We start from the raw sequence: 20680 nt of genomic DNA on the forward strand, positions 1-20680 counted from the left end.
AGGAGTGTGCCAGGCTTGTATTCACTCACCATACATATTCAGTCTGCATGCTGAATAAATAAAGAAACTGGCTGTTATGAAGAAGAATGTGGTTTATTATAGGAAGGTTAATTAACAACCTTGGATATGTAGATGTTTGCTACAATGTGGTGATGATCAGAGACTATAACCTTTAATATGTGTCATACTTTAACATAAAAATGTTCTTCACAACAAGAAACAATCAATGTAATGATAAGTAAAGGTGGGGGTTATCCGGGATTTCCTTTTACATGGATTATCAATCAAGCCTATGAAAGCAACAGAAAACATAGTGCCTCAGGCTAATCTGCCTTCCAAAGATATAGCTAAGATTCGAAGATAAGATTTATCTGACCAAAGTTGTGGTCTGATGGCCATAGTGGTTATGGATTGTGCTGTGTCAAAATCCCCAGCCCTGCTCCACTGAATAAAGAGAGGGCTTTCTATGTTTATAAAGAGTTACAGTCTGAACCACTGGCTAATCCACTCTAGACAAAGGCAAGAGTCTCAAACAGTTTTACTAACAGGCATTATAATCTTGATTGCACTGGATCAAATTTGATACTTGGCAAGTTGACCACCCTATAGACATGACCCGAGTCTGTTCTGCTTGCAAATGCCTTTTACATGATGGGCATTTTTACCTGGCTTTTTAAATGTTGTTAGGTGCCTTTTCCTTTTTACGCATTATCTGTCTGTATACTATTATATTTTTAACCTTACCTACCACTTTAGCACTATTTTGTTTGTTTTTGTTTTATGTTGTGTCTCCCAGCTGGGAAGCATGGGAGGAGTGGATGCAGTAGGGGTGTTTGACTAGCCCAAGACTCTACCAGTACCCCTTGTAATAAACACTCCTCAACAATAATAAGAAAATGATTAACTTGTGGAGAGGTCTGAGGGGCCGGTCCCAATCCGAACTACAATATGGACACCCGCCCCTCCCCCCAGAAGAATTTATTTCAAAGGACAACATTGAATCTGCAGGTCTGGGAGAGGGACATATCTGATTGGATCACATGGGAGCAGATTAAGGGGGAGGAGGAGAGAGTGGAGCACATCCTGGCCCACCAGGCCTTGAGGACAATGTTCCGGATTAGAGCAGCCAGTCCACAGAGAGGACCACATGGCCGGTCCCACTATGAAACATGACGTCCCTCACTGATCCTAGAGAGGACAATACCAGAAACACAATGTGGGAATAGTGCCTGATCTGAACCTGCCACACTGAGGCAAAACACTAAGGGGGTGCAACAGAACTGCAAGGGAACAGAGCAGCGAGGTCCCCAGGGAATGCTGAAGGTGGACTTTGGGGCCAGGGCATGGTGCCCCAACAGACTGGACTGGAAAACACTCCTAAAGATCAACAAACAGTCCTTGAACTAACTACACGCTTTTCTTTCTTGTTGTGTTTTGTTTTTTGTCATTGGTTTGTTGTTATTGATGTTTTGTTGTGTATTGTTGCTTGGTTTTGCTCTGTCTTGTTTTTGTGCATGTTATTATCTCCGCAGGCCTGTCTAAATAAGATAGGCTGGATGAACAATCTGGAGGAGAAAACAACGGGACCGACAGTTCCAAGGGGACATGGGACAGGGGGAGGAGGGGGGACAGGTAGCGGTGTTAACAAACCCAGGGACAAGGGAACAACAAGTGATCCAAACTGGTGGTAAGGAGGGTGTAGGTGGCCTGGTAGAGCGTGATCAAGGGTAATGTAACCAAGAGGAATTACTGAAACCCAAATGAAAGCTGAGCATAATAGGGGGACAAGAGGAAAGTCAAAGGAAATAGAGGAAAGAGCTAGGAGGAAAAGGGCATTTATAGAGGTCTAAATAAAGGCATGTACATATGCAAATATATTTATATATGAGGATGGGGAATTAGATCTATGTGCATATATTTACAGGTTAACTATTAAGGTAGCAGAAAGACATTGGGCCTCCACTCAAGTACTTCCTCAATGCAAGAATACTTTGTTCTATTAAATTGGCATTCTATGATGCTCACCTCCCAGACACAATCGCTAAAGACAAAGCAAGTGAATAAGCAAATGTGGTGATGAAAACTGATGGTGCCCAGCTGTCAAAAGATATAGCATCTGGGGTCTTAAAGGCTTGAAGATAAACAAACGGCCATCTAGGTCAGAAGAAACAAAGCCCACATGGAAGAAGCACAGCAGCCTGTGTGATCACGAGGTGTCAAAGGGATCAGGCATCAAAGAATAAAAAATCTAATCATAATGAATGAAGGGGGCAGTGCCGAGTGGAGACTCAAAGTCCATTTGTCGGTCACTGGACATTCCCTTACAGAAGGGTCTCGGGGAGATGAGCCAATCAGGTTGCCATGTAGCAACGATGAAACATACAACTTTCCTCTAGTTCCTAAATACTTCCTCCCCACCCACTATCATAATCCCAATTAGACCTTGCAAGTCTGGCTAGACCAGAGTATGTACACTGGTACAGATAGGAACTGGAAACACAGGGAATCTAAGGCAGATGATCCCTTCAGGACCAGTGATGTGAGTGGCGATACTGGGAGGGTAGAGGAAGGGTGGGTTGGAAAGGGGAAATGGATTACAAGGATCTACATGTGACCTCCACCCTGGGGGATGGACAACAGAAAAGTGGGTGAAGGGAGACGTCGGACAGAGCAAGATATGACAATATAATAATTTATAAATTATTAAGGGTCCATGAGAGGGGGTGAGCAGGGAGGGAGGGGAAAACATTAGGAGCTGATGCCAGGGGCTTAGGTGGAGAGCAAATGTTTTGAGAATTACAAGGGTTATTAATGTACAGATGTGCTTTACACATTGATGTATGTATGGATTGTGATAAGAGATGTATGAGCCCCTAATAAAATGATTTTTTAAAAGATTTGTACAGTAAAAAATAAGAAAATTATTTCTGCTACATGTGTACAATAATGAATGATTAAAGTGTTCTATATGTCCCATATATTGAATGTGGTATTGGTATCTATAGAAAACTCTAACAGTTTAATAAGAAAAATACAAAGCACCTAATAAAAAATGGGCACAAGACTTGCATACTAAAGATGACATCCATGTGGCCAACAATCATATGAAGAAATGTTCGAATTTATTAGCCATTAGAGAAATACAAATTAAAACAATGAGATACCACCTCACACCAACACTCTTGGCAAAACTTTTTAAAAACAGAAAAAATAATGAATACTGGAGAGGATGTGGAGAGATGGGAATGCTCACTCATATGTTGCTCATGGGATTGTAGAATTATACAACCACTATGGAAATCATTCCGGTGCTTCCTTAAACAAATGAAATAAATGCAAATACCTTATGATCCTGCAAACCCTTTCTTGGTGTATATACCCTACCTGAGGAAATAAAGAGCACAACAAAACAGACTCACCGTTATTATAAAGGAAAAGAAAGAAAAAGAAAAATGGTCTTCACCCCAGAGGATAAGATTTTAAAGATGATGGTGAGATGAGGTGGGGATGATGGGGGAGACAGACAAGCCACTATGGAGGAAGGTGGAAACAGCCTAATGAAATAAAGCCACATAGATGGGGGTTTAATGTTGCTGATTCGATTTGATGAAGCTGAGCAACCGCATAGAATTGCGAATATTATGCTTCACAAAGAAAAAGAAAACAGATGTGCAAAATAAAGTTAGCACTTTTTTAAAAGAGAGGTGGGTCAGCCTTAAAACCCCAGATTCCTTTGCTCTAAATGGATGAAAAGTAAAACCGAAATGACTAGGATTCTTTTGTGACACACAGCTCGTTAAAAAAAAAAAATCTAATTTCAAAGATGTATGGTTCCAGGGGACATCGGGAAAGCAAGCGTGGAGAGTGTGCGCAGGGCCTGCCCAAGGGCGCCACCTGGAGGGATGGCTTCAGCTGGGGTGGAAGCAGCTCAAGTCACTACCGTTGAGTCAGTGACCCTCCTCTGACTGTCCCCTGTGAGCTTCTGGACCTGTGACTCTTGACGAGGAGCGGCTGGTGGTTTTGGAACTGCCCATTTCGGGGTTAGCAGCCAATGTCCCCTTGCCCCCGCGGGGGCTGCTTGGGGAGGAAGAGAGGCCGGTTATCAGCCCACGCCCTGGTCACCCAACAAGGAGGTGAACAAGGGAGTCTTGGAAACACTTAAAATGGATGACACTGGATGAGCCTTACACACATAGCAAGCCTAAAGGCGTTTCAAAACAAGATCCTTGCTGCTGCCTCTAACCCTCCCTCTCCTCCCCCACCCCGCCACACTTCAATACTTGGGGAGCCAAGAGCTCCCGAATAAATGAAGGTCCGTATGTTGTGTCAGAGTAAACTGCTCCACAAGGTCTCCGGTGACTTTCTTCTTTTTAATTAATCATTTATTGGGAGAGCGCTGACAAATCTTAGCACAAGCCGTCATTCAGTTGTATTAAGCACGCTGTACAGATGTTGGATGGCGGTGTTGTCGTTGTTTTTCCAGAATAGACCGCTAGACCTTTCTTCGGAGGCTCTTCCCAGCGGACTTCAACCTCCGGTCTCGTGGGCTGCGGCTGAGAGTACCACGCAAGGACTCCTTATGGGGTTTCCCCTGTAGGGCTGCTCCAGGTAGCATTGCCGAGAACATTCTAGAAGAGGCATCGATCAGAGGTCGCTGTGTGTCCATGCTGTCCAGAGTGACCAGGCTGAAGCAAAAGCGGAGGAGAAGGGGGTGGGGGATGTGTGCAAATAGTGCAAGCAGGCCGGGAAGAAGCGCAGGATGTTTTCCTCGTGCAGTGGCTATTCCAGGGCAATAGTTGGGGGGAGAGAGCAGCGTGGGAGAAGCTGGCATCTCTGTTGGCGCTAGAACCTTGGAGGCTCTGGGCGCCTGCCTGGGTGCATCTGTGTGAAGTTGGAGGATCTGGTGTTGGAGGCAGGGGTGGAGAAGGTGGGAGATGGTCACGGCCAAGGGTGGTCGTCGGCCGAGTAATGACTGCTGGATGAATAAAAAAGACTGGCCTCCGCAGCTCATCCAGGTGCTGCGTGATTTTTCCTGCAGAGCAGATCCTTCATGAGAACCCCAGCTTGGAGGAATAAGATCGTTAGGAATCAGGAGCAACTCGGTGGCAGTGATTGGGGTTTGGGGTTTCTGGGGAGGCGGGGAGGAATATTTTGATTCCCGGGCAGGACTCCCAGTGGGGATCTGTAGCACCACCTATGGGAGAAGAGCCACATGACATATGGCCATCTAGATGCCACTCCAGGAATTGAAGTTGTTCCCAAACAGAGCTTGGAATGGCCTCATGCTAAGACCTAACCACATCCCTAGCCCAGACAGGCCTATAATGGAACCTAGTCACATGCTGAGTGCCAGCCAGACTACACAGTGATTGTATCCCCCAAGTCAAGCCCCACTATACAGGCCAGCAGGTAGTGGCTCAGGCCAGTGACTGTGCTGTGGCCCTGTGGGAGAGCGCCCTGGGCTCTGGCCCCATGCCCTGCCCAGACCTGTTCTCCACTCTACCACAACCCTTCCCCAAGGCCGCCTCCACCCCCACCCACTGTCATGGGACGGGCCTCCTGAGACTCCCCTGGGAGGGCTAGCAGGCAGGAGGCTGGGGTGACCATGGACTGGGAGGCAGGGCCCGTGTACTACCAGCAGTTGCTACTCTGGGAGTCATATCTGGATTCTGAGGAGGAGGAGGAGGAAGAGGGGGAGACCTCAGAACCCTTGGTCCCCCATCCCAGGAGGCTCCAGCACAGCTCTGGGTGAGTTGGGGAGCGGGCAGGCCATATCTGAGGCTAGGGAGTCCCTTTTCCTGGAATCTCGGGTGTGGGGTGGGGGTGGGGGAGGGAGCCTTGGCAAGCCCATATTCAGCTCCAAGAGCTTTCTGGCTAAGGGAGAAAAGCCTAGGCAATAGACTCACAGAGGTATGTGAGACTGAAAGGACATTTGGACCAAGCCAGCCCCAGCCTCCTACCCAGTCACAGGGTCCCAACCCCCACCTGGTGCAGGAAGCACCTGATAAACAGGTTGGAGCCTGACTCTGCTGGACTTGGCCCTGCTTCACTGCACAGGCTCCTAGGCCTCTGTGCCTCCCTGCCAGGCCTCTACCCAGCAGGCTCCATCTCGCCTCTCCAACCTCCTCCCCCATTCCCCTCCCTCCCTCCCTGTCCTCCATTTCTGCCTCTGTCCGGGAGGTGCCCTCATGCTGGAAACTTCCTCCCTGGTCAGATCAGATCCCACTGAAAGCCTGTCTTGGATCTGTGGGCTCTTAGGTGCCCCCTGCACCCCTGCTTCAGGACACCCCTCTCTGCAGGTACAAGGCCCATAGCCCCCTGGGAACCTGGTCCCGAATATTGGCGGCTCTGCTGCTTCTGGCCGTGGCCTTGTCCCTGGCAGTGTGGCAAGTCCAGGCGAGAAGAGGATCCGCCAAAAGTTTGGGCTCTGTGGGCCCTCCACTCACCGGGCACTCCCATCTCCCAGGCGTGTACCATCACGGTGCCATCATCAGCCCTGCTGGTCAGTGCTGGAGACAAGGAGGGGTGGGGAGGGCCTGTGGGCCCCAGGTCCTACCACCCCTGATGGCCTTTTCCCTGCTGCAGAGGCCTGCTCCGCCATGGGCTGAGAGTTGCTTGTGGCCGGAGGCAATGTCGTGGACGCTGGAGTTGGAGCAGCCTTGTGCCTCTCCGTGGTGCATCCCCACACCACAGGACTAGGTCAGTGACCCACCACCCCAGACAGGGCACTGTTAGGGTCTCGTCCAGCGAGACCCTCACGCAGTGACCCAGAGGGGCAACGAACCTGGATGGGAAAAAGAAAGAGAGACATGGGGCAAGACAAGTGCTGATCAAGCCCGTTTATTTTGCCAAAACTCTGGGTATATATTCACAACAGAGAAGGAAGTGGGAGGCACATATTCCAATGAAGCACACTGTGTAACAATCGCACACTGTACAACAACCAATCAGCCACATGTTCCCAATAAGGTACAAAGGGTGCGCAACAGTACTGAAAGACATCGTGGTGATGTACGGGTGAACTTATCACTATGTTCCTAATATGGTATATCTGCAGTTCAATGGGTGCTCAGTACTTTGACTAATGGCAACAAGGTCAGTTATCGGAACTGCTCATGCTACAGTAGCTTGGAATGTGGGGGCAAAGTTGGGCACGAAACAAAGCCTTGCTGTTAGAAAGCAGCCAAGTTTCTGCTACGTGTCTGAGGCCAGGGTCTTAATGGCTATTGGCTCCCAACAGGGCACCCCACCCCAGTTTGGCCTGTGACCTGAAATTCACTCAGGCTGCTCTGTGTGTAGGATGTAGGATTCAGGCAGTGATACTGGTCCCTAGGTTATGAGCTCTGACCGCCACCACCCACCCCGCAAGGCTGGTCTGGAAGCCCTGGTGGCATCATGACTTTGTGTTGGGCAGCTAATCTCAAAGTAAACAGATCCAACACCAGCAGTCCCACAGGAGGACGATGAGTCTTCGTAGGAGTGACAGTCTCAGAACCAGTGACAGTGTCAGAAATAGAGACAGTCTCAGAACCAGTGACAGTGTCAGAAACAGTGACAATGTCGGAAACAGGGACAGTCTCAGGAACAGTGACAGTGTCAAACAGGGACAGTGTTGGAAACAGTGATAGTGTCAGAAACAGTGATGGTCTCAGAAACAGGGACAGTGTCAGAAACCGTGACGGTCTCAGAAACCCACATGGGCAGGGCTGCCTTAATCTGTAGGGTTGCTGAGTCAGAACTGACTTGCTGACAGTGAGTTTGTGTTTTTTGAAGGTTAATCATTGGCCCATTTCCAGGACTGATCAGTCACCCCTGATTTTAGTCTGAGTCCCTAAGCTCAACTTCAGACAAGTTAGAGACTCTTCACCTGGGGCTGCTGGGTGACCCTGACCCATGTCCTGGCAGTGTCCTTGGTCTCTGTGTGACCCTTTGTCTCCTTCCAGGTGCCATGTTCTGGGGCCTCTTCCACAATGACTCCTCAGGCAGTTCAAAGGCTCTGACCCCAGGCCCTGCACAGTTACTGGCCCCTGGCCTAGGCCTACCCTCAGCTCTGCCTGCCCTGAATTTGCTACATGATCACTTGGGCCACCTACCCTGGCCACGCCTACTGGAGGGCCTCACCACATTGGCTCAGGAGGGCTTCCTGGTGGATGAACCGCTGGCAAAGGCACTGGCAGCCCAGGGCTCCAAGGGACTCTGCCCCCTGCTTTGCCATGCTGACGGAAGCCCCCTGGGCCCTGGGACCCGAACCACCAACCCCAGCCTGGGAGCTATGTTACAGAGTGCAGCGCTCACCCCAACCCCAGGCCTTGCTGGGAAGGCCCTCCTGAGTCCGATGGCCAGTGACCTGGGGCTGGAGGGCCCCTCTGCTGAGCCCATGCCCACCTTGGAGCCAGCCCTGCAGCTGTCACAGCCCCAGGACACCTTGTTCACCACCCCTAGCCCATCAGCCAGCCCAGAACTGCTGGCCCTGCTGGAGGAGGCCCTCCACTCCAGGGCACCCAGCTCGGATTCCTGCCCCCCACTCCCACTAGCCGCTGGGTCCCCTGGGAGCAGTGTCCTGGCTGCCATCGACGGCCGTGGCTCAGTGCTCCTCCTCGCCTCCTCAGTCAACAGTTCCTTCGGCTCCAGACGCCTGTCCCCCAGCATGGGGGTTCTGCTCAGCGACCTGGTGGCCAGCTCTGTGACCAGTTCCTGGGCCTGCCCCCTCCTTCTCCGCAGCAACACGGATGACATGGAGCCTGATGTGTTGGAGCTGGTAGATTCTGGGGCCCCCAAGGTGGCCAGGGCCATGATGAGTGCACTGCTCAGGCATCTGGAAGCACCCCAAATTCAGTCCCACCAGCACCACCACAAACGACCCACAGAGGGCCCCAGTACTTGTGGCCAGGGGATGTTGCTCCAGGTGACAAGCCACGCAGAACACACTCATGTCTCCAGTGTCCCCCATGGCTGCTGCCCCTTTCAGGGTTTCTAACCAAGGAGGGTCTGGCAAGCCCAGGGTAGTGGCATATCTGTAAAGTTCTCACTGCTGGCTCCCAGGCCCACCTGTGACCTGGTTCTCTGGGCATTCAGAGCTACCTCTAGCTTCCAGGCATCCCTACCGGGTTTCTGGATCATTTTTCTTTCTTTCTCTCTTTCTTTCTTTCTTTCTTTCTTTCTTTCCTTCTTTCTTTCTTTCTTTCTTTCTTTTTTCAGCTAAGGAGCCTGCTTTGAATGAGAGCTAGTCTACCTGGGCTTGAGTTCAGCCTCCATCCTGAGAAGGACTCAGGGGAGAGCACCATGCCTTGGCCTAGGATGCCCATGTGGCATCCTGGGGTTTCACCAGGATCTCTATCTGCCCCTCGGAATACCCTGGGCCTGGTTTCCACAGCACTGTCTCCTGCACGCCAAGATGACCCTCTGCTGCCCTCCAGCAGAAGCAGGAAACAAAATAAACACCTCCTCTCTTCCTGGCCCTTAGTTTATTTCCCATGAGCCTTTGAGGCAGCTGGAGTCAGCACCTCCCCCACCATACCCTCAACCTGGGAGCAGCGTGGGAGATTCCCCACCCACCCCCACCCGGGGCCTTGTCAGCCGCTCCCTGCTACCTGGGCCACCATTGGAATACATGGAAAATCATCTAAATCCGCGATTCTCCACCTTCCTAATGCTGCAATCCTTTAGCACAGTTCCTCAGGTTGCAGTGACCCCCGACCATAACATTGTTTTCATTGCTACTTCATCACTGTCATTTTGCTGCTGTTATGAATTGGGCGACCCCTGTGAAAGGGTTATTTGACCCCAAAAGGGGACATGACCCACAGGTTGAGAACTGCTGGTCTAAATGATTCCGACTCATGGTGATTCCATGAAAGTCAGAAGTAGAATTGGGCTGCTGAGGGCTAGTGACTCCTTTTGCAGTTAGTAGCCAAATGCTTTTCTGTCTCTACCAGCCAGGGGCTCTCACCCATGACCAACTCATGCCCATCATTGTAGCTCATGTGACCCTGGAGGACAGATTAGGACTGCCCCATAGAGCGCTCTGGGCTGGGAGCTTCAGGGAAGCAGAGAACACATTTTTCTCTCCTGGCGTGGCTAATGGTGTCGAACCACTGACCTTTCTGGGAGCAGTCACAGTCATAGCTAGCCGTCTTTTACCATTCCTAACCTCCCCTGGAACCCACCACCTATAGCAACCCAATGTAGGGTTTCCCTACGTCTTTATGAGAGCAGACAGCCTCGTCTTTCTCCTGAGGAGTAGTTGGTGGGTGTGAACTGCTGGCCACAGTGTATGCTGCCGTCCAACACTGAACACCGGCCTAACTCACCACTCCCCTGAATCTGACCTGCTCTCGTGTTATCCCGGTCCATCTACTGTGGTTTCCAACTGCTCTCCCTGCTTCCCTGCTTCTATCTTTGCCCTCCCACACTTCATCTTTATATATATAAAGCTCTAATCTGTACCAGTGTACATGCTCTGGTCTAGCGGATTTGTAAGGTAGAATTGGGATCATGATAGTGTGGGGGCGGGGTCAGAGGGAGCATTAAAGAACTAGAGGAAAGTTGTAAGTTTCATCATGCTCTACTGCACCCTGACTGGTTTGTCTCCTCCACGCAACCCTTCTGTAAGGGGATGTGCATTTGTCTAGAGATGGGCTTTGGCCACACTTTATCTTCAATACAGGTGCAGGATAGTCTTTGAAGACCAAAGTCTAGTGAAGGTTTTCCCCTGGCATAAAACCCTCCAGTGACTCCCCTGCACACTCAGAATGGAAGGCAAGCTCCTGCTCCTGAGGCCTCGCTTCTGAGGTGGCAAAGAAAAGGAGAAACATCGGTTGTGCCAAAAAGAGGTGTGGCAGCCATGTGCAGACTATTTGTTGCACGACCAGGCCATTAAGAAATTCGTACTTGAAAACATTGAGACATTTCTGATAGACATGACTGAAACCAGTGTCTTGGATGTGTAACTTCCCAAGCTGTGTGTAAAGCTACATTGGTGTCAGAGTTGGGATTATCAGAGCAAAGTGGTCAGGAATTGATGTGGGAATCCCGGAAGGACAGAAAGAAAATGAAATGGAAATTGTTCTTTGGATTAACCTGCCCCCAGCCGAGGATCCTGCCAGATCTCCTTCAGAGGACCCACCATGTCAGCTCCTCCAGCCTCTGCTTGCTGAAGGGTCCGATGCCATCTCCTGGCCACCACAATGTCATAGCAGACAGACAGGTTAGATCCGCAGCTTAGGCTATTGAATATAAAAATAAGGGAGCCAGATGGCGCACAGGACGATTTCAGTGCTGTGACCGGATTCTGTGCAGTACGGAAATAGTGGACCCTTCTGACCGTCCAATCCGAAGAGGGGACCCGAATGTAAACAATGGGTGTTAGCTCGCAATAATGCATCCATATCAGCTCACCAAGTAAAACAAACGGACCGCAGGACTGAACGACGGTAACGATTGTGGAAACAATGTTGAGGGGAGGTACAGAGAACTTGGGATCTCCCACCCTTTCTTGTAAACCCCAACCCGATCTAAAATCTAAAGCCAAATGAAGAACTGGCCTAAAGAATTTGAAGCGTCCCTCTGATGGGTTTCATGCTCTTTATAATTTCTCTCTTTTCACACTTCACTTATTTATTTTCTCCTTGGAAATGTGTTTGGTTACTCGCTGATCAGCTGTCTCCTCCCACCGGAGAGGAAACCCGCGAGAGCAATGCCTTGGGGCTCACAGTTTAAAGTTCCAGGCGCACGGGTCACTCCGGGTCCAGAAGCGGTGCTCATATTCGTTTTGGCCCCGCCTCCACCCACCCAAGCCCGCCCCAGGCCACGCCCCCACCCGCATGCCCCGCCCCGCCCGCCCCCGTCAGCTCCGGCTCCCGTGAGCAGGCGCTGAGACCTGACCTGGAAGGGGCGGTCTTCGACGTCCACGTGTTTCTTCGAGCATGGCGGAGATGGAGAGTGCGGACCTTGCTGAGGCCGTGGCTCCCGGAGAGGCTCGCAAGGGCGATGGCCTGGTCTCCGACCGCCAAGGCCTGCTGCAGCACAGCCAGGTGTTCCTGGTCTTCTTCTGAGACATTGCGAAGCCGGAGCAGGAGACGCGGCTGGCGGCCACAGAGAAGCTGCTGGAGTATCTGCGCGCTCGGCCACAGGTGTGCTGGTCGGGGGCCGAGCGATCCAGTCCTGCCATGCGGTGGCGGCGTGGGCCCGACTTGGGCGGGCACGTGGCCCCGAGCCAGGCTGCCCCTTCGGGAGCAGGCCCAGCCTGTCTCAGGTGCAGCGGTGGCTGGAGGACTTCGGAAAGAAATGATCAGAATATTATTTTAGTGTTTGCAATTAAATTTATTTTATATGAGGGCCAATATATGAAAGAGAGAAAAACTAAATGTATTATAGGTTTTCATGATTTTTGTTGTGTCTCGGTGCTATCCAGTTGGTTCTGAGTCACAGAAAACGTATGTATAACAGAATGAAACACTGCCTGGTCTGTGCCATCCTCACAAATATACTTATGTTTGAGACCAACAGTGCAGCAATTGTGTCAATCCTTTTAATTAGAGGTCTTCCTGTTTTTGTTGCCACTCTACTAATTATGATGTCCTGCAGAGACAGGTTTTTCCTGACAAAATGCTTAAAGAACCCCTATCTTAGACTGAATTGTCGAGAGAAGCAAAACCAGTGAGACTCATATATGTATTGGAAAGGGCTTTATTGGTATCTCAGCCCATGCAACTCAACTCTATAAATTTGAGCACTCTTCAGAATCATGTAATTTAAGGTCAATATTGTCGAAAAGTGAAGCAAGGAGATCACAGGATGATGGGTGCATAGTGTCCTGGGTTCAAGGTCAATTAAAACATGACAGGGCACTGACAACTCTGAGGTTGTTGTGGCCAACTTTGGGCTGCTTCTGGAGATAGGAACAGAGTCCTCAGGAAGTACCAATGAGCAGGAAGACAAAGAGCTAGAGAGGAAGAAGTCCCATGTCTCTCCTCTAAAAATGTCACACACCCTAAAAGGCATTAACAGGGTGTCACCGGATAGACAGATTGGACTCCACCGGTTCATGTTCACATACCACAAGAACTTCCTTCCCACATCAGAAGGTGATTAGATACAAATCATTTTTAAAATGGCTTAACCATGAAAGTATATGATGTTAATACTCAAGAAAACCAATTGAAAGAGAAAGAAATAAATCAAATTTAACCAATGGTTTAGCATGGGTGTAGAGAAAAGAGTTGTTGCTTAGGGGCCATTGAGGTTATGTCAGTGTTGGTGGAATAATAAAGGGTATTAACAAGAAGAGAATAATTAATGGTACTGAATTACACAAGTTAGAAGTTGTGGAATTGGAGAATATTTTTTGAATATATACATTCCACAATTAGGAAATAAAAACACGAATCACAATGAGTACAGGACGAAGACATTTTTCTACAATAAAATGGTTAGAAGAAGATAAAGAAGAAGGAGGAGGAGGTGGAGGAGGAAAAGAACAAGACAAAGAAGTTGCAGGAGAAGACTGGAACCAGCAAGTAGACATGTTAGTTTGTTCCCCTGAGGTAGCCAATTGTATCCATGAGCTGAGTGAACATAGGGGTGCATCTGTAATGCAGACATAAGCTGAATCTACACGCCTCCCTTTTACATCTTCTGAGGCATTAATGTCAGTAAGGATTCCTCTGACTTCTCTGAACCAGAAGTGGACTCCCATCCTATTGCCAGCGCTCCCTGCTGATGCCGGTGGTCTCTTGTGTGGCACTCAGGGTGCCTGATGTGCCTGTATCAGTGCCACAGGGCAGCCAGGTGCACTTGGGAGACTGTGCCCTGCCTGTGCAGCCAGCATAGAATTGCCGACAGTATCCCACAACCTGCCTCACAGTGCCCGGGACATGTGGTGTGGGTTTTCCAGCCCGCATGCCCCCTCACCACCCCACCCCACCCCAGCAAATCCATGCCCCATCTGGGCGACCCTCCAGGACCAGCCGGCCAGACCCATTCCCCTCCTCCCGGGATGCTGGTGCCCCACGCCACAGCCCAACCAAGCAGATGGCAGAAACTGATGCTGGGACTCAGCGCTCTGAGCAGTCCCTCCAGCCAGCCAACCCAGATCTTCATGCCCTATATGGGCACCCCCGTAATTTCAGCCAGCCAGACACTCTCCCCAGGCACCCGGTCCAAAAGCGCAACCAGACAGAAGGCAGAGAATGTGGCCCTGCCTTTGTGTGCCCCATAGATGCGGCCCCTTTCCTGGGCCTCCCCACCTAGAAACACACACACACAGAGAGAGAGAGAGAGAGAGAGAGAGAGAGAGAGAGAGAGAGAGAGATTCCCATTCTGTCACACCACTTTAAGCCTTCCAGGCAACGGACACTTGCAGAAGTTTCTCCAGCTATAGCATAGGGACACAAGTCTTTGAGTTTGCTTATTGCATTCTCTCTTCTCCCTGGTTCACTTCATCCCACCCTATGTGCTACAAGCTGTGGATCAGCATGCTAGCAGCATTGGCATTCCCTCCCATCTGCTTACCTGTCGGAAGTACCCTTAGCCAGAGACAGATCGACCATTCCACAAACATCCACTAAATATGCTCCCCTGCACTGGGGCCAACACTTTCTATCAGACTGCAGAGTACACAGCTGCAAACAGCCCATAAGGAGACCTGAAGGTGGCTGGAGCACAAACCATAGGTTAAGGCAATAGGGAAACTCCAACAGGACAGAGGTGAAACACAACCCCTCAAGGCAGTTGGCTAATGGCTGCCTGAAGACATATCCACATCAAACTCCCAAAGAGAGAGGCCAGGACTCTGAGACACCCAGAAAATAACACCTAGTTCCAGTAAATTGATTTTAAAAAAACAAACCAAAAACAAGCTGCTTTCACAGTTTTTACCAGAAAAGAGAAATAAAATCTGATGCTGAGGACCACCTGGACCTAACAGCAATCATAGAAAAGGCAGACATTGACCTCCCACAGAAAGAAATCTTCAGAATGCTGCTTGGAGCAATACAGGACATGAATGAAGCATTATAGAAAAGGATATGATAGAGGAAATAAAGGCCATGATCCAAAGATCAATACAGGCCTTAAGGGTCACAATAACAGAAACTAATAGCAAACCCATGAAATTTGCTCAGAGTGGAGGAGGCAGAGAATCGCACTTAGATGACTCACAAGCAGAAATTGATAAATGTGAGAAAAAGTCTAAGAAGTCCATCAGATAAGCTGAAGGGAACCTCAGAGCTATGCCTGACGCTATGAGAAGGAACAACATCAGAAGTAACAGCTTGCCGGAGTAATGCACATCAAAGAAATCAACATCCAAAGTAATGATGGAATACTTGGAGGAAAACTTCTCTAGCTTAATGAACAAAAACAGGCAACTATCCTTGAGGCTGAAAGAATTCCAGCTAGACTTTCTCCCAAAAAGAAGTCACCAAGACCTATAATTAAACTATCCAACTATGAGGAAAAGGAGAAAGTTATCAGAACAGCTATGAAAAAACTGTCAACTCATATAAAGTCAAGCAGATAAGAATATGCTCAGACCTGTCAGAAGACATTATGAAGAAGAAGAGACAGTGGAGCAGCATATTCTGAAAATTTCAGGAAATTAGCACACACCCAAGAATATCCAGCCAAATTATCTATCAAAATTGATTTAGAAGTGAGTCTTCAAAGACAAGGAAAGTCTCCAAAATAAGCTAACAGTAACCCAGCACTACAAAATACGCTCACTAACCCAGTATGGGCAGAAGAACAACACTCACCAAGAACATACAAGGGACCACCACACAAAATGACCCCACCCAGAGACCACCAAAGGAAAAAGAGCTCCCAAGATAACACAGGCTCAACACTGGAAAGAAGGCAAGAATGAACCACAAACACATATATGCACAACTCACGGAAAAGAAATGGAGATAGAAAAACCCCTAACACAAGAGGGATAAAATGGCATCACAGGGTCTACAGATAGATGTAATAGCACTGAATAGAAATGGTTTGAACTCTGGCAGTAAGAGTCAGAGACTAACAGACTGGCTTGGAAAACAAAATCTCTCCATCTGCTGCTTACTGAAGACATATCTCAAGATTACAGACAAAAATGGGCTGAAAATCAACGGCTGGAGAAAAACATACCAAACAAACAGCAATTCTAAAGAAGCAGGGTTGCAATCCTAATCCCCAATAAAGTCGACCTCAAAGTGCAAACCATAAAAACGGGATAAGGAGGGACACTATAATTCTCAAGGGAAACAAAGGTACACAAAGTACCACTAAACATTCTCAACATGTACTTGCCGAACAAGTGTCCAGAAGAATATGTAAAGCAAACACTCCAAAAGATGGAAAAAAGACATCAGAGCCTCAACAATTATAGTATGTGACTTCAATACACCACTCTCTCAGAAAGACAGATCACTTGGAAAGAAACTCAGCAAAAAGGCTAAAGATCTAAACACTACTATTAGACAATTTCACCTAATAGATATTCAGAGATTTCCACCCAAATAGAAAACAATCCACTTTCTTTTCAAGCCAACATGGCACATATACGAAAATAGACCAGATGATAGCGCATAAGTTGAATCTACATAAATTTAAGCATGTTGATATCATACAGACCTCTCTCTCTGACTACTGTGCAATAAGATTGGAAATCAACAAAAGGAAGATAAAGAAATCGAGGGTAAATAATTGGAGGATGAATAACTCTTTTGTAAAAGGAGTGCATACTGGCTCAAATCAGAGATGAAATTGGGAAATTTTTAGAAACCAATGTGAATTTAAAAAGACATACTTGGAACAAAGGAAAGGCAGTCATCAGAGGAAGTCTCATAGCATTGCATGCACACATTAGAAGGAGGAGAGGAATATGATTGATATGCTGGCAGAAAACTCACAGCAATAGAGGAGGGTCAATAAGGCAATCCAACTAATAGCAAAGGAAAAGAAATAATCAAAATTAGATCTGAGATTCAGGAGAGGGAAAATAAGAAAAGTATGGGAAAAATTCAATGCTGCTAAAAGTTTATTCTTTGACAGGATAAATTGAATTGATAACCCTATCACTAATTTGACAAAAGAAAGGAAGGAGCCATCTCAATAGCAAGGATGAGGGATGAAAGAGGAGATACTACAATGCAGTGGAATCAAAAGGATAATTACACAGTACTATGAAGGACTGTACCACAATGGATTCAAAAACTTGGGAGACATGAACAAATTCTTGGGGAAAACCCCTGCCTAGATTATCCCTAATGGATGTCAAGAACCTCAACAGACCCATATCAATAGAAGAAATAGACAGGTTATCAAGGAATTACTAACCAAAATATCACCTGGACCAGATGGGTTTACAGAAGAATTCTATCAAGCATTCATGGAAGAACTGACACCAATCCTACACAAACAGTCCTGGATCAAAGAAAAAGATGACAAACTCCCAAATTCCTTGTATAAAGCTAGTATAACTCTGATACCTGATAGACGTAAGAAACTCACAAGAATTGAGAACTACAGACCAATTTCACTAATGAAAATTAATGAAAAAAATCCTTAACAAAATACTAACTGACAGGATACAAAAGTATTTAAGACAAATAATTGATCATGACCAAGTGGGATTCATATTAGATATGGTTCATATGGTTCAACATGCAGACCATTGGTATTAATCGTCACATTGAAATGAACAAGTATAAGAACCACATGATAATATTGATAGATTTGGAAAAAGCATTCAAGAAAATCCAACACTAATTCATTTTTAAGATACTCAAGAAGATAAAAATGAAGGAAATCCCTCAATATAATACAAGCTATATAGGAAAAACCAACTGCCAATGTGGTAGCCAATGTAGAAAAGATTAGATCAATTCTTCTGAAAAATGGGACTAGACAAGGATGTCCGTCATCCCCACTCCTATTTAACATCGCACTGGAGGTCCTAGCTAACAATATAAAGCAAAGAAAGGACAGCAAAGGTATTTAGCTGGGGAAGGAAGAAGTGAAACTCCCATTATTTGTAGATTATATGATATTATACATGGAAAATCATAAAAGCACCACAAGAGGAGTACTGAAAGCAATAGAGGAATATGGCAGAATAGCATGTTACAAGATAAACAGATGTCTACCACACTACTGTACACATTGGACAAGGACTCAGAAGAGGGGATCAAAAAGGGGGGTAACCTTCACAATAGCCAAGCACAAATTGGAATATCTAGGGATATACCTGACACAAAAACATATACTCTCTACCTAGAAAACTGCATACAAAACACTATTAAAAGAAATCAAGGCTGACCTCAACAAAGGGAAGGAGGTTCCATGCTCACGGATCAGTAGACTCGATGTTGTAATGATGTCAATTTTACCAAAGGCACTATATTAGTTCATTGTTATCCCAATCTAATTTCAGCATACTTCTTCAAAGAGTTGGATAAACAGATTACCAACTGTATATGGAGAGGGAAGAAACCAAGAAATAGGAGAGAACTCCTCAATAAGAAGGACAAACTTGGCAGCGTAGTATTGGTAAGATAGATATTGTGAACTATGGAAAAAGATTGAAAACACAGAAATGAATCATCATCATAAAGACAAATGGTCTTTGATAAGAGCACCCCAAAATCAAATGGAAAGTGGATGCCCTCTTCAATTCTGGATGGTGAAAAAAATGGATTCGGAGCTGCAGTAAAATGAAGCAAGACCCTTACCTCACTCTATGCACAAGAATAAACTCAAGGTGGATCATAGACCTTGAGGGAAAACCCCAAACTATTAGGGCCATCAATGAGAGAATTGGACAAACCTAAGAACCTTGGCACAGGGATTTCGTAGGCTATTGGGAATCGTGAAAGACACCAACAAAGAGGAGGCACACATTGACCAGTGGGACAAATTAAAGATAAAACACTTATGTACATCAAAATAATTCTCCAAGAGAGTTATAATAGAGACAACAGAATGGGAAAGCATCTTTAGCAATGACACATCAGACAAAGGCCTTATTACTATTATCTACAATACACTGCTAGCCTACAACAAGAAAAAAAACCCAGCAATTGTCCATTCAGGAGGTGGGCAAAATACCTGAGCAAGAGTTTCTCAAGTGCAGAAATTCAAATGGCCAATAAATATATAAGAAAATGTTCCAGATCTCTAGCTATAAGAGAAATGCCAATTAAAACAATTATGACATACCACCTAACACCCTCAAAGATAGCCCAATTCAAAAATCATAAAACAAGTGTTGGAGGGGATATGGAGAAATAACTCTTGTCCACTTCTGGTGGACCTGTGGGTATGTACAGCCATTATGGAAATTGATTTGATGATATCTAAAACAATTGGAAATTGAGCTACCATATGATCCAGCAACTCCCCTACTGGCATATATATACCCAGAAGAGACAAAAAAGCAAACCACAGCCAGACATTTGTGCCCCAATGTTCATCGCGGCACAGTTCACCATTGCAAGAAGTTGGAAACAGTCCATATTCCCATCAATAGATGAATCGATTAAAAAATTGTGCTACATACATACAGTGGAGTATTATGTATCCCTAAAAAGCAGTGATGAACACATGAAGCACATTGCTGCATGGGAAGAACTGGAGGAAATTATGCTAAGTGAAGTAAGCCAAGCACAAAGGACAAGTACTACATGAATCCACTGAGGAAAGCTCATATAATTCAAAAGGGGCATAGGGAAGAAGCTACTGTATACATACATCCCTGGTGTAAGATCCAGGTAATATGGCAGGGGGCAGACTAAACTCAGGAATACATATGGGATACATATGGTATCCCATTAAGAAGCAGGGGAGGGAAATATATGGGTAGCTGGGGGAACAGGGCACTAACAGACACAGGGGGAGGGTGTTGATTGTGTCTCCACAGAGAAAGAGGCACCACACTTCAACCGGAGCTCCAAGAAAAGACCATAACACACTGACATGAAGCAGGGAACTGATAGAGAGGCCTCAGGGGCAGGCCCCACTACTAACTAAGTGGACAGCACTACCCTCGCCCCCACCAGAAGAATTCACTTCAGAGGACAGCACTGACACTACAGCTCAAGAAGAGGGACTTGTCTGATGAGAGCACACAGGAGCCAACGAGGGAGGAAGGGGAAAAAATTGTGAACCACAGCCTGACTCACCAAGCTCTGAAGACAATGTTTCTGCTCAGAAAAGCAATGCACAGAGATAACATCAGGGCCAGCCTCAGCACAGGACACAGTATTCCTCATTGACCCATAGAATCTTTGGAACAACACTAGAGACACATGGTGGGAATTGTGCCTGCCCTGAGCTCACTAAACCGAAGCCAACCTCTGGGAGCATGCAGCAGAGTAGCAGAGGGAATGGAGCAATGAATTTCCAAGGGATAGATATTGTCTCAGCGCATGGCACCCCATCAGACTAAACTGGAAAGTATTTGTAAAGGACAACAAATAGACCCTTAACTATATGTTGTTGTTGTAGCTATTGTTTTACTTTCTATTGTTGCTTTGTTGTACTCAGTCTTGTGATAATACATAGCAGGTCTACCTGGAAGGGATAGGAGAGATAAACAAGCCAGAAGAGAGAACAACAGGATGACAGTTCTGGGGGAACATGAGAGAAGGGGAGGAAGTGGGTATTAACAAACTCTGTGACATGGGAACAACGGGTGATC

At 47.0% G+C, this 20680-nt stretch overlaps 1 protein-coding gene across 1 annotated transcript; it reads left to right on the plus strand.

The window, feature by feature from the left end:
* Nucleotides 1–5605: 5605 nt before the first annotated feature.
* Nucleotides 5606–8977, plus strand: LOC142435635 (glutathione hydrolase 6-like). The gene is given in 4 exon segments (XM_075539854.1): nucleotides 5606–5748; nucleotides 6300–6502; nucleotides 6586–6699; nucleotides 7944–8977. Coding segments are annotated over 4 exon segments (1494 nt in total).
* The last annotated feature ends 11703 nt before the right edge of the window (nucleotides 8978–20680 follow it).

The sequence above is a fragment of the Tenrec ecaudatus genome, chromosome Y, assembly GCF_050624435.1.
Source record: "Tenrec ecaudatus isolate mTenEca1 chromosome Y, mTenEca1.hap1, whole genome shotgun sequence".
NCBI classification, from domain to species: Eukaryota; Metazoa; Chordata; class Mammalia; order Afrosoricida; family Tenrecidae; genus Tenrec; species Tenrec ecaudatus.